The 14,632-nt window shown below is 31.9% G+C and overlaps 1 protein-coding gene across 1 annotated transcript; it reads right to left on the bottom strand.

Annotated features, from left to right (window-relative positions):
* Nucleotides 1-3,345: 3,345 nt before the first annotated feature.
* LOC127120722 (uncharacterized) lies at nucleotides 3,346-9,305 on the bottom strand. The gene is made up of 6 exons (XM_051051248.1): nucleotides 9,049-9,305; nucleotides 8,385-8,965; nucleotides 4,368-4,560; nucleotides 4,206-4,270; nucleotides 3,901-4,111; nucleotides 3,346-3,828 (listed from the first exon to the last, which is right to left on the bottom strand). Exons 1-6 carry the CDS (start codon nucleotides 9,163-9,165, stop codon nucleotides 3,472-3,474), a joined length of 1,524 nt encoding a protein of 507 aa, XP_050907205.1. The 5' UTR covers nucleotides 9,166-9,305; the 3' UTR covers nucleotides 3,346-3,471.
* Between the last annotated feature and the right edge of the window lie 5,327 nt (nucleotides 9,306-14,632).

Below are 14,632 nucleotides of genomic sequence, written 5' to 3'. Positions count from 1 at the left end.
AGAATTTTTACAATTTCCTTCAACTAGATAAAAGGAAATAAATTGAGGATCAATTTTGTCTAGTCCTAGATTCTTTTTTTTTACTCTTTTGCTTATCCTAGGCTCGGGTTGTGATTCAATGATTCGAGAAGTGCCTTCAGGTTGTATTTCTACAATCCGAGAGGATTCTTTTCCACAAGATTCTTTAGTTGTGGCCGACTTTGATTCTTTATCCTTGGTGATAAGATTTTCAAAGAATTCTACATTCCGGGATTCTATAATTACATTAGTCTCTAAATTTAAGAGTCTATATCTTTACTATTTTATGCATATCCTACAAAAGCACATCTTATCTCTCGAGGACCCAACTTGGTTCTTTTAGGATCCATGTTTTTGTACTAAGCCACAGACCCTCACACTTTAAAGTAACTGATATTTGGTTCTCTTTCTTTCCATGCCTCATATGGAGAGATACCAATTTTCTTTAAAGGAATTCTATTAATTATATGGCAAGCGGATAATAAGGCCTCTCCCCACAAATTGAGGGGTAATTCAAAATGCATCAACATGACATTCATGATCTCTTGATATGTTCGATTCTTTCTTTCGGTCATGCCATTTTGTTGCGGTGTGAGAGGCGTTGAACATTCATGTATTATGTCATGTTCTTCACAAAATGCATCGAATTAAGTAGAAAAGTATTCACCTCCCCTATCACTCCTAAGGACTTTGATACTTCTACTTAGTTGGTTTTCCACTTCTGTTTTATAAAACTTAAAGGCATTAAAAGCATCATATTTATGCTTTAAGAGATATACATGTGTGCATCTAGAAGAATCGTTGATGAATGTAATAAAATATCTGTTTGCCCCACGGGTTAACATGCCATTAAATTCGCACAAATCTGAGTGTATAAGATCAAGTAGATTTGTATTTCTTTCAACACTTTTTGAAAGGTTTCTTAATCATCTTTAATTTAACACATAATTCACATTTTTTGAAATCATTTATATTACATGAAATCAATCCATATTTAATTAATCTCTTCATAGAACTAATACCGGAATGTGCTAGTCTATTATGCCATAGAGAAACAGATTCAAGCATGTAAGCGGAACTAGAAATTTCATTAATAATATTGTTCGTAGTACATAGTTTGATCATTCCCTCAGCGGAATATCATTTTCCAACAAATACACCATTAAGGGACAATATAAGTTTTTCCGATTCATAAACAGATTTAATGCCCGGTTTTTCCAATAAATCTCCACTAACAAGATTCCTATTCATGTCAGGGATATGAAGCACATTGACAAGAGTGACTTTCTTTCCTGAAGTGAAGTTGAGTTCGACTGATCTGGTTCCAACAAGTTTAGATCATACTTCATTTCCCATCAACACTTCTTGTCCATCATTTGTCTCAGAATAGGTTTTGAAAGCAGTCTTGTCATAAGAGGCATGCACCGTAGCGCATGTATCATACCACCAACCTTGAACTTTGCCTTTGATTGCCATAATTTCGCTCACTGTAGCAATTATGTCATCATTTGCATGAACTGCATTGATCTCGTTTTTTGACTTGATCCCTTTGGTAAGTGAACAAGTTCCTAAGTGTGGTTTGAAACAATTGAATCCATTTCATCTTGGATAACGTCTTTCCAAAAAGAGGAGTCCCTTAAAGTTATCGTTTCCTTGTAAGTTTTAGGGTCATCCCCTAATTGAAGAATGACCGGAATATTTTGCACAAAATTTTTACAATTTCCTTCAACTAGATAAAAGGAAATAAATTGAGGATCAATTTTGTCTAGTCCTAGATTCTTTTTTTTTACTCTTTTGCTTATCCTAGGCTCGGGTTGTGATTCAATGATTCGAGAAGTGCCTTCAGGTTGTATTTCTACAATCCGAGAGGATTCTTTTCCACAAGATTCTTTAGTTGCGGCCGACTCTGATTCTTTATCCTTGGTGATAAGATTTTCAAAGAATTCTACATTCCGGGATTCTATAATTACATTAGTCTCTAAATTTAAGAGTCTATATCTTTACTATTTTATGCATATCCTACAAAAGCACATCTTATCTCTCGAGGACCCAACTTGGTTCTTTTAGGATCCATGTTTTTGTAGTAAGCCACAGACCCTCACACTTTAAAGTAACTGATATTTGGTGCTCTTTCTTTCCATGCCTCATATGGAGAGATACCAATTTTCTTTAAAGGAATTCTATTAATTATATGGCAAGCGGATAATAAGGCCTCTCCCCACAAATTGAGGGGTAATTCAAAATGCATCAACATGACATTCATGATCTCTTGATATGTTCGATTCTTTCTTTCGGTCATGCCATTTTGTTGCGGTGTGAGAGGCGTTGAACATTCATGTATTATGTCATGTTCTTCACAAAATGCATCGAGTTAAGTAGAAAAGTATTCACCTCCCCTATCACTCCTAAGGACTTTGATACTTCTACTTAGTTGGTTTTCCACTTCTGTTTTATAAAACTTAAAGGCATTAAAAGCATCATATTTATGCTTTAAGAGATATACATGTGTGCATCTAGAAGAAGAGATTTGTATTTCTTTCAACACTTTTTGAAAGGTTATGCATGTGCAACTCATGCATGTGTTGTTTCATAAGTTGCAATGTGTTCAAGTGTCGCCTACAATGCAACTCTATGCCCATTGTCCTAGAGTCGGAGGTGACATGTGACATAATATGCTTACAATGCTTGGGACCACCACATATGTCCATGTGGCACCTTATCCTCTTTGTCTCTTTTGATGAGTTTAATGTTTCAAAGTCTTTATAAATGTTTTTAATGTTAGCTCCACTTTCCATGTGAGACTATTTTCAAGGTTCTTAACTCAATTGCTCATTTTTATCATATTCGAAGATACGCATGCTAATTATTGTTCATAATTTCCAACTGTGATGCAAAAGATTATTAACTGCCTCGTTAGTTCTTCAGTTATGTCAATCATTTGCTCATAATTTTCTTCCCATTTTCATAACAATAATGAATCAATGATTTGTCATTTTCTTCAATTTTATAAGCCTACATTTTTTTTTGCATGGACAAAAAGTTATTCGATCAGATAAGATCCTATTAATGTGATGATAACATACTCTTAACAACTATCAATTCCGAATTCTTATATAAGATGCACGTAGGTGTTAAGACTATTATTCACATTTTCACATATTGTAACTTTCCTCTCCTCTTCAGAGTTGGTATGTATCACTCATCTTATCCTATGGCTTTTTATATCATAAATTTTTTTAGGTTGCTCTTAAATCTAAGAGCAATACATGAAGGAGATGATTTGCTAACAACCATGCCATAGACAAGTTTTGGTTTACTAAGAATCAATTAATCTCAACACTCTCCCCTTTTAATCATTTCAAATTTGCAAGTAAGATGATTGAATTGCTTTGTTGCTAAACTTTTTGTTAACACATCTATAAACTAATACCCAAAAGGTACGTAGGTATTTGTTCATTCTGAATTTTTCCAATACTCATTTTCCCACCTCTCAACTCTATTGATTAAATTTTGTTTCGTTGCGTAGAAAATCCTGAGCGACATGGGCTCGAATGGAGGCGGCAATGAGCACGGATCTTTCGTAGACGGCTCGTTAACCATGGATTGACTCATAAATTCCTTCTCCTTCGAATATGATCGCGTACAAGCCATGGACTCAGGGCACAACTCCACAGCTCCTTCAGGCACTCTTGGCTCAAACTTGATAAGTTTGGCATATTCATTTAGCAAATGAAACATGTAGTCATAAATGTAATCCATGTTGAGCTCTTCATGAATAAAGTTGCTCCCAGCTTTACCAATTTCTTGTACCTGTCAAGTTGTTACACATGATTATCTGCATTTCGAGTTGAGAGAGATGAAGGATGATGCGGTGATACTCACTTTTTGGTTATTATTATTTCCCCAATCCACTGCATGTTTAATGGGTTTGCATTTATCATTTTCCTTTATAGGCCAATAATGTTGCAATGGTTGTAAACTTCTTGTGAAGAAATCGTAGTAACGAGGCTTCACAAACAGTGTAGGAGAATCACATGCTAGAATGTATTTCTCACTCACAGACCATGCATACCCTTCAATATAAACTTTGTATCTGATATATATATAGATATCAAGAAAAATCAAATACATCAATATGAACTTTGAGATAAAAAAAAATACATGACATGTCAGAAAAATGGGAGTACCTGTATGTACATTGGTCTGCCAAGTTTGAGTGATTGAATCCTTGTTCAGATTCTTTAATCCAATCCTACATGTTGAAGAAAAATACTATATCATCATTTTGTTGAATGTAATAAGAGAATCTATAGATATAGATATAGTCATATAGATATGTATGTATGTACCTGTGTGTATAAACGAAGATTCCAATCATGATCAGTTGAAACATTACAACTGAGGAAATCTAGTCTTGTTGGTGTTGTGTAAGGATTTCCTTTCCAATAAGCATAAGGTTCTCTGTCTTTCCATTTTACCTTTTTATTTCCCTCTTTTATCTCCTTCAGTACATGTTCCCAAGGTCTTATATTAATCTCTGGCCTGAATATAATTACATGCAAGATTAATCACTTTCAATGAACAAAACTAATATGACAATAGTTCAGTTTCAATATAAATTTATCAACATTCCAAAGGCCTTGTTTGCACTAGAAGGAAGGAAAGGTTGATGAAAACATGTGAGGTTTATTCAATGTGATTGAATTATTATCTCAAAACTAACTAACTAGCTACCGTAGCTAGTAACCAATCACAAAGTTAGTTATAACAACTAACAACCAACTTAACTAACTTTTAACTGACCTAGGATTGAATTAACTAACCACATGTTTCCTTAATTCAATTCTATATCATTCATTTGATTTGAAACACACCTAATGCATTCATTGAAGTAAAAAAATATGTTAGTCTTCAATTCATTGTTTAACACGTTTGCAACTTGTGCAATAGTAGAACAATGTGCAACTTCTAATCTTCCTTGATTAACATGCTCCCTCAAAAAATAGATTCTAGACTTAATGTATTTGCTTCTGCCATGCAAAACTAGATTCTTTGCTAGATTGATGGTTGACTAATTATCAATTTGTAGCTTAATTGACTTCTTAACCTCAATCTCCAGCTCCTTCCAAACTGATGTATAATGCTTCACATGATGAAAGTTCTACAACATGTTTTTCCTTGAATATCAAGAAATTGATGAAACGAGGAACTTAAAGGAGTTGTCAGTGGTGTTTCTCCAATCAACTTTGTCACCACACCCAGGACCGGCCCAAACATTTTAGTGGCCGTGTTCTTATTTTAAAAATAAGATCTCTAATAAATAATAGAATTTTTTAATTAAAAAAAATCAATCATTAATAAATAAATACTGGGCAATTTAATATTTGAAAAATAATTGCTTCTTTGTGTAGTTGTAAACAAAGACATTTTATGGTGATGGTTGTGTGTTCAAGTCTTCATAATGAGATTTTTTATGAATAAAACAATTAAAATCATAAAAATCAAATTTCATGATTTGAACTGAGGACCCTTACATTACAAAATGTAGACCTCTCCGCTGAACTACTACAAACATGTATATATTATGACTAAATTATATATAAATTAATTGAGGCCGATTTTTTTATCGAGGCCCCCGATTATTTGAGACCCTATGCGGTGGCTCATCCTGCACCCCACAAGGCCGACCCTGACCACACCAGTCAACATCTGAATAACCCATGATCTTTGTAATAGAGTTCTTTGTAGAAGTTGGAAATAAAAATCCATAATCCATTGTACCACTTAAGTATCTCAAGATTCTTCTAGTTGCATTCATCTGAGATCTCCTCGAATCAATGATAAACCTACTCAATAAGCCTACAACAAGACATTTATGCAGTGTGTTATTACAAAGATACCTTGGTGAACCTACAATCTGTATGAAAATTGTAGAATCCACCTTCTCGTCATTCCTCCTTTCTTTAACTTGAGGTTCGTTTCAATAAGTACTGTTGAACGGCTATGACCCTTAATCTTAAACCTTTTAAGAATCTCACCAACATATTTTCTCGAATGCAATATCAAATCTTGAGGTTCTGAAAAGCTTCATTCTTAAGAAATAGAACATTATAGTCAATTTTGTCATCTCAAATTCAGACATTACGAGATCCTTGAACCTTATGATTTTAGTCTTGTTGCTTATAGTTACTAATAAACCAGCAACATACAAGCACATCAAAATTATAATAGATTTTGTTTCTTGCATATACACACCATACTCATTTTAACACTTGTTAAAGCCTAGATGCACTAGAAATCCATTTATTCTTTTGTTCCAAGCTCTAGGTCCCCACTTTAAGAGTTTTATTAATCTATACACCATGTATTCCTTGCTTTTGATAACAAATCTTGTTGGTTGAGTGACAAAAAGGAGTTCATCAATGAGCTCATTCAAAAACAGTGATTTGATATCTAGGTGGAACGGACCAGCCTCTTACATTTGCAATAGATTTTACAAGTCTAACTGATTCAGTTCTAGCTATGAGAGCATAAACTTCTGAATAGTCAAGATCAACTTTTTGAAGAAATCTTTTAGCAACTAACGTGACCTTGTGTTTTGCAATTCACCCATTTGGATTGTGCTGCAGGTTGGACACCCACTTTAGTTCAATAGTTTTTTTGTTAGATGTTAACTTAACTAGCTCACATGTACAATTTCTTTTAATTGCAACTAACTATTCTTTCATAACTACTTTCCATGCTTCATTCATTAAGGCTTCATGACGGTTGATAGGTTCAGCATTTGCCAACAATGCAATATGCACTAAGTCCGCTTCTTTTGTCACATCATATTCATTTTCCGATTCACAATTTTGTAGCCTAAGTGAAATATTTCTTGTTCTACGTGGTCTATCACCACCTTAACATTTGGTATTTCTACTTCTTCATCTGATGACTCGTCACAATTATCATTATCACTGAGTAATGAGCTTATATGTGGCTTGTTGAGTTGCTCCTTGATTGCCAGTTCCATGAGCTTCCCTCATTTATCACCATATCTCTACTGATGGACATATTTCGTGTGGCGGGATCATACAATTTATAGGCATCAGTTGCATGATGGTCAACTAGAATCATGACTCCACTTTTGTCACCCAACTTTCTTTTCTTAGCATCAGGGACATATTTATAGCATAATCCACCGGATCATATAAAATGATCCACACTAGATTTCTTACCACTCTAAACCTCCTTAGGTACCACGTTCTTAATTCATCTAGTTAAACATCTATTGGGCACATATACTGCAATATTGACTGCATGTCCCGAATATGAGTTAGGCACGCCTCTTTGCTTTACCATTTACCTGTTCATAACTAATATAGTTTTGTTTCTCCTCTCACATAAACCATTATCTTGAGGTGTATAAAGAGTTGTAACCTCATGTCGTAGGTCTAGATCAACACAAAATGCCTCAAAAGCCTTTAATATGTACTCACATTCACCGCCGGTTCTCAGAATTTTAACTCTTTTATTAATTTGATTATACACCAAGGTTTCAACTTTTTAAATATGTCAAACACTTTATCTTCCATGACTAATACAATTTTTCGTCAAATAATAAGGCAAAACTGTCTTTAAAAATGTGTAAGACAGACTACCGCACATGACCAAAAATATATCACGACTAAACCTAGACAAATCAGGACTTATAAAATTTTGTCACAATTAAACCATTATTAAATAAGATCTTTATTTATTTATATCCAAAAACACGAGCACATATAGTAAATTAATAAAATCCCCTCTATTTTTCAAAATTTATCATATGGGACAAAAGAAGTATATATCACATCACATGAATGTTAAAAGTTGACAACTCTCATAACAACAACAAAAAAAGTACTACTAAAGAAGACTCCAACATAGTCAGACATGCCATCACCAGCCCAAACACCAATGATTAACCCAAAAACAACGCATTCTTCATGAAAATAATTGAAATGACAAGTGTTTCCACACTAATAGAATAATAATACTTTCCTCTGTCCTTTTATAAATCATTTTGAAGAAAAAAAATATATTAAAACATAAATGTAATATCACTTTAAATATTTATTATTATATATTATTTCAATTATTTAAATTTATCTTTCTCATATAAAATATTATAAAATCTTAAATAATTTCTCTTTCTCCTACAACAATAATTTAAAAAAAATTAAAACAAGACTTATTAAAGAAATGGAAGGGAGTACAATTTTACCTATATTATACTATGAACGGCAAAAGTTGACAATTTAATGTGAAATAAAACAAGCAACAACAACTAATCATTCCAAAAAAAACAAAACATGCAAAATGAATAGGATTTAGAAACATACCAACCCCAGAAAGACCAATCAGGGAAAACAATATCCCGCGTCCACCGATCAACACAATACCCAAACACAGGTGGCGGGCCTGTAACATTGGGCCCATCATACAAGCCCACCGGCACCACGGGCTTATCATTACAATCAAACATCATTTCCATGTCTCCAACTTTCCCAGGGTATCTCCTCAGTAATTGCAAAATCCCCCATATCGTGAAAACACTTCGCGTTTGTATCGATTCTCTGTAAATTTCAACATAGCCTTTTCCGTTTTTCACCACCAACCTAAAATGTGCGGTTTTCTTTGCCATTTCCAACGTCTCTCTGCTTATTCCTTTCTCCTTCCATGGCTTTAAATCCTCGTGAATCCACCGGAAATACTCCGGACATGTTGCCTCGTTCTTCTCTGTTTCCGATGTTGTTGTCGGATAATTGTATTTGTTTGAACATGTTGTTTGGTTTCCTCTGCTGCAATTAAGTAACGTTGGACTTTGTTTTGTTGTTTCTTCTCTGCTTGGAGCATTTGCTACTAACGTTTGGTTTGCGACTGTTTTTGTTGTCGGTTTGGTGTTAGTTGTAGAAAGTGTAGACTGCATGCATGAAATCAATAATAATCAAGCGCATAAAATAAGCGATTGTGTAATAAGCTGAAATAAATGATATACTGACTAACCCAGAGGGAAGAGATGAAAACTGCGGTGAAGAGGATGAGGAAGAAGAGAAGACAAGTGTAAAGAGTAACAGGAACATGTCTGAGAACAAGAGGATGTTTCTTCTTGAATTTCTGCATTAATCAAATTCTTAGTTACTATTATGCTCTGTTCTTTTCTAATGTTTTTGTTGGAGGTGTGAAAGAGCTAGCTTCATCTAACATAACAATAATGTTTTTAATTCAATTTCGTCCTCACAATTTTTGTGGTCCAATTCGGTGACAAATGATCCAAATTTGGAAATAATTTAGTTGTTTTATAATAATGAATGAAAATTAATTGATAGATTAATTTATCTTTTTGTATAAAAGAAGTTAGAATTAGACGATGATATCTCCGTTTTTATTATAAGTCGTTTTGAAGATGTAAGTCGTTTTATAATACCAATGAATTATTAGTGTTATATTTTCTATTATTTTCTTAAACATTTTTTATTCTCTTTCATTTTAATCCTATCAAATTGTTTTTCCAATAATATTAATAAAGGATAATTTTATAAAAAAATTTATAATTTTTTATTTTTATATCATAATTATTATATTTTTTAATATATGTGAAAAGTAAAAAAAAAATTATAATAAAAAATGAAGGAAGTATTTTTTTTGACATTTAGTTAATTAGGTCGGCATCTTTAGTCTAATAGTAGTAGTGATTCTTATTAGTCCTTTTCATGATCGACAGCAAGTATGATATTTTCCACTTGGCATTGAGATTAGTTTTCGGTGTCAAATACATGAAAAGTCTATAAATGCAAATCTTTGAAATATTGAATTGAGAAAAAAAATATATTCTTTTAGATTTATTTATAAGATTTTTTTTTTTTAAAATATATTAAACAACTAATGCATTTGAATAATATATTGATTAGATATATTATCTATTTAAATAAAATTAAAAATATATTTTTTTATAAATAAAATCAAATGAATAATAATACTATCACCGGAATAAAATACTATAAAATATTTAAAATTTAATTGAAATACATTGACAGTGTAAAGATATTTTACACTGTCAATTAATTAGAACCATTGATTTGTTAGAAAAATTTGATTTTTATTATAATCACATTTAAATAACACAAACGGATGATTGTGATGTATTGACATTGTAAAATTGTTTACACTGGCCACAATTAATCTCAAATATTTATTATTTTTTCCAATTTAATAAAAGTGTTTCTTCTTTTTAGGTCAAAAATTTAAATTTATCATTTTTAAAAAAACCCTTTAATATTTATATTAATATATACACTCTTCATCGTACAATGCTTGTACAATAGTCGGTCTATTGAGTTAAATCATGTAAAAAAACAAATGTTTGAAATTTTATTTTAAGAAAACTATAATTATATTAAATAAAAACAGAAAAATACAAATAATTAGAGAATAAATTTGACCCAATTAGTATCCTTGTTTCTAACGAACAAATATATAATTCAACAAACCCGCTTTAAGACACGAAACCAAATTTTAAAGAAAAATAAAGAGTTTCAACCAAAATTTTGACCATAATTTTAATAAGAGTTTTAAGTTTGACGAATAAATCTACAGTCAATATCGATCCACGTTTAAAATATTAAATTGAATAAAATAATATTAATATTATAAATTGAGAGCAAAACACTGAACAATAAATAAATTCATAAAAAGATTAATAATATGGAATTTAATATGATATTATTATTTTTAGTATGTATTGATTATAATGTAATAATTTGTTATAAATTTGAGATTTTTATTGAAAAATAATAATATAATATCAATTATTTACTTTAACCTTTTTAAAAGTATAAACATAAACTTCATTTATATTTGAAACATTAAAAATATACATTGCAATTATACTTAAATCATAAATTGATTAATTACAAATTATATTAATTATTATTGTCATATTATTATTTTTAAAATAATTTTATTATATAAACATTTAAATTAATTTTTTTTTCCTCACTTATTGCATTAATGTAAAATTTTATTCAATAAATTGACTAATGTTTATTTTTATCAATGGTTAATAAATTCATTACATTAATAGCTGAACTATTATTTTTATTTTATTCTTTATCCATGATAAGTCACTTATTGCTTTAATATAAAATTTTAATTAATAAATTAATTAGTTACTCTTTTTAGGCTTTATTATAACTTTCCTCCCTTTATTTTATCGGATTCACGAAATTGATCTCCTCTTTTAAATTTATATAATTTTAGTTCCTTTATTTTAAATTAAAACAGTTTTAGTCTTTTTTTTAAATAAATTTAAACAGTTTTGATTCCCATGTCATGTTTTTCCACTTAAAATTATCGATGACTTCATTTTTTTAAATGACAAGTTACTTGTAAAACATGACAAATCATTGTATATAAACTTGTTATTGAACTTTGTAGATAAAAATACAAGTTAAAAATGAAAAATCTCATCGATTTTCTATCAAAAAACACGAGAGGGGGACTAAAACTATTTGAATTTAAAATAGGGAGACCAAAACTGTTTGAATTTAAAATAGAGAGATTAATTTCCCGAATCAGACAAAATCGGGGACTAAAACTGTAATTTAGCTTAATTATTGTTAACTTCCCATTCATGATTATTGTGTGTATATAAGAATGTGATTTTGAGTAATCATCATTTTCTCCTTATAACTCTTTAGTCTTTAATTTTAGACTTAATATTTTTTTTGTCTCATATCTTTCGGTTTTGATTTATTTTGATCTCTTAATTTAAAAAATGTTCATTTTGGTCTCTTAATTATTCAAACAGAATCAGATTTGTCCTTGACGTCAAATGTGTTAGTTAAAGTCAATTTAAGAGCTCAATTATCGCTTAGGTGAAATAATATTTGTTGAGGTGGAATTAAATTTGCTGAGGCTTAAACTAAAAAATAGAAGTAGAATTTAGGTTTTTGTCATTCTCATTTTCTCATAACACCACATTGTTGAGGTTGAAGAAGTGAAGAATGGTGTTGTTGAGAATGAAGAAATGAAGAGCGAACAACGAAAAACAATGTGCAAAGACTAAAGCGAAACGAAACGAAATAAGGAAGACAGATATTTATTGAAATGAAACGAGGAAGACAAGTATTCTAGTAAGTCTCATTTTCCGCCTCTTTCTAATTTAGGATTTATTGGATTTTCATGTTATGTTAAATTAAGGTTTCCCCACATTTTCTCTCTTAGGTTTCCCCACATATCCTCTCTTAGCTTTTTAATCTTAATGTGGGGGTTTATCATTTTCTCTTGATTTTAGGGTATATTCTCGGTTTTAGGAGTTTCTCTTGATTTTAGAGTTTTCTATTGGTTTTGATTCTTAATGTGTAATTTGATTGCATGAATGTCTATTATGTAGTACCTTTTTTTATTTTTTTAAGGTAAAAATGGATAAAGGTATTCATGTATTTATTCACAATGGAGGTTCCTTTGTAGATAATGAGTTTGTTTGAGTTATGAAGGAATTATTTTAGAGTTGGGATGTAACACCCTTCTAAAATACCCCAAAAATTAATTAAAATAATAAACATATAATCAGAGTAATAGTGCACCAAGGGTGTCACACAAACATCCCACACCATTTAAACAATATAACAATCATGCTCTTTTATTTAATTTAAAAATAAAGTATTTGCAAAATTACGCAGCGGATAGAGATCAACTCAATCATGCAAAACATGTAACATCACATGTAATTTAGTTCAACCACAACAACAATAATAATCAAAGTGTTCCCGCCCGATGTTACATCTATCAGAGCATGACCCACTAGGGAGACTACACTAGACTCCAAGCATTTGCTTCTACTCAACTCATTTCTCGTTACCTGAAAAATAGTTGTAAGGGTGAGTTCCTCAATCAATATAATAAGCATTATAAAACAACATGTAATGCCAAGTAATTAACACATCAATCACCCTAATTGCAATACACATTCAGTAATAGCTCATTGGCTTAAACATCATACTCAACATCAATATACAATACCAGTATAATCTCAAATCATACTTAACAACAACACAACACACGTATAATATTGGAACACATCCATTCATATTATACGCCATACATATTTTTATGCAATGAGACTCTACACATGCGGTACCGACTATTCTCGAACATATAGTTCAAGCTCACCGATCCCTCCAGATACGGCTACTAAGCTCACTAGTCCCACTCATTTGAGACCTAGTGACTCACTCACTAATTCCTCACCATGGGAATTAGCTACAGCCCCGAAGGCTAGACTATGCACACTAATCATCTAGTATGCAAACATCAACAACAACCCACAATGGTTCACTCACTAATTCCTCACTATGGGAATTAGCTACAGCCCCGAAGGCTATGCCATGCATGCTAATCATCTAGCAATGCAACATCAACAATAATTCAAGAATAAACATATGCTCACACTCTGCCATACAACAGTCCATTCACACATACATGCATAATATATACATTCACAGCATCATGTACATCATTATACATCATCAATCTTTCATCACATAAGCATGTCAGATTATACCAAACAACAACCACAATATTAGTACATTTCAATATTGCATATACTGCTCAAAACAGCGGGAATTTATCCCTATTACACCATAGGCAACATAGGCCAACCCTCAATTAGGTACACCACGTTTAAAAACAATAATTTTTCACTCTGCAACAGTGTTAACCGGTTAACGCCCTGGGTTAACCGGTTAACGCAGGCAAAACTCACTTTCTGGCAAAACGCAACAGCGTTAACCGGTTAACGCCCTGGGTTAACCGGTTAACGCAGGCAAAACTCAATATTTTCACATTTCAATACAGTGTTAACCGGTTAACACCCTGGGTTAACCGGTTAACGCAGACCAAACAACAATTCCTGCGCTAACACACGGCAGAATGCAGAATTCCGCCGTTGGAGGACTTCCGGATCTCCGATTCCGATTCCGTAAACAGCTATACGATCGGGAAAACATTACTCACACAAATACCGATTTAATTTCAACTTTCAGCACTGTTCATCCAACAACATTTCAACATTTACAAATCCCAATTAGGGTCAAATTAACGGCTTATCACTACCCATGACATATTATCCCAAAATACCCATTAATCGACGATAAACCCCCCCTTACCTTAACAATCCGGCGAATCTTTGAGCTTCAAGCCTTTCCGTTCTTCAACCTTTGCTCTTCAGCTCCTTTCTCCTCTTCACGATCGCTTCTCTGTTTTTCACGTAAAAACCTTTTTACTCCAAAATGGGCTCTTTTCCTTATTTCCAACATATATATATTTTCCAATAATAATAATAATAATAAAATTTCCAATTATTTAATTAAATTAATAAATAAATTATTAACTCAATTTAAATAATTATTTTATTATTATCGGGGTGTTACAACTCTCCCCCACTAAAAGAGTTTTCGTCCTCGAAAACATACCTCAAGCGAACAACTCCGGATAAGACTCCTTCATCTTACTCTCCAGTTCCCAAGTCACATTGCCACCTGCTGGTCCTCCCCAAGCTACCTTCACCAAGGCAATCTCTTTACCCCGC

The sequence above is a fragment of the Lathyrus oleraceus genome, chromosome 2 (assembly GCF_024323335.1).
Source record: "Lathyrus oleraceus cultivar Zhongwan6 chromosome 2, CAAS_Psat_ZW6_1.0, whole genome shotgun sequence".
Taxonomy (NCBI): Eukaryota; Viridiplantae; Streptophyta; class Magnoliopsida; order Fabales; family Fabaceae; genus Lathyrus; species Lathyrus oleraceus.
The sequence above is the reverse complement of the archived record's forward strand: the minus strand, read 5'-3'. Positions and strand labels throughout refer to the sequence as shown.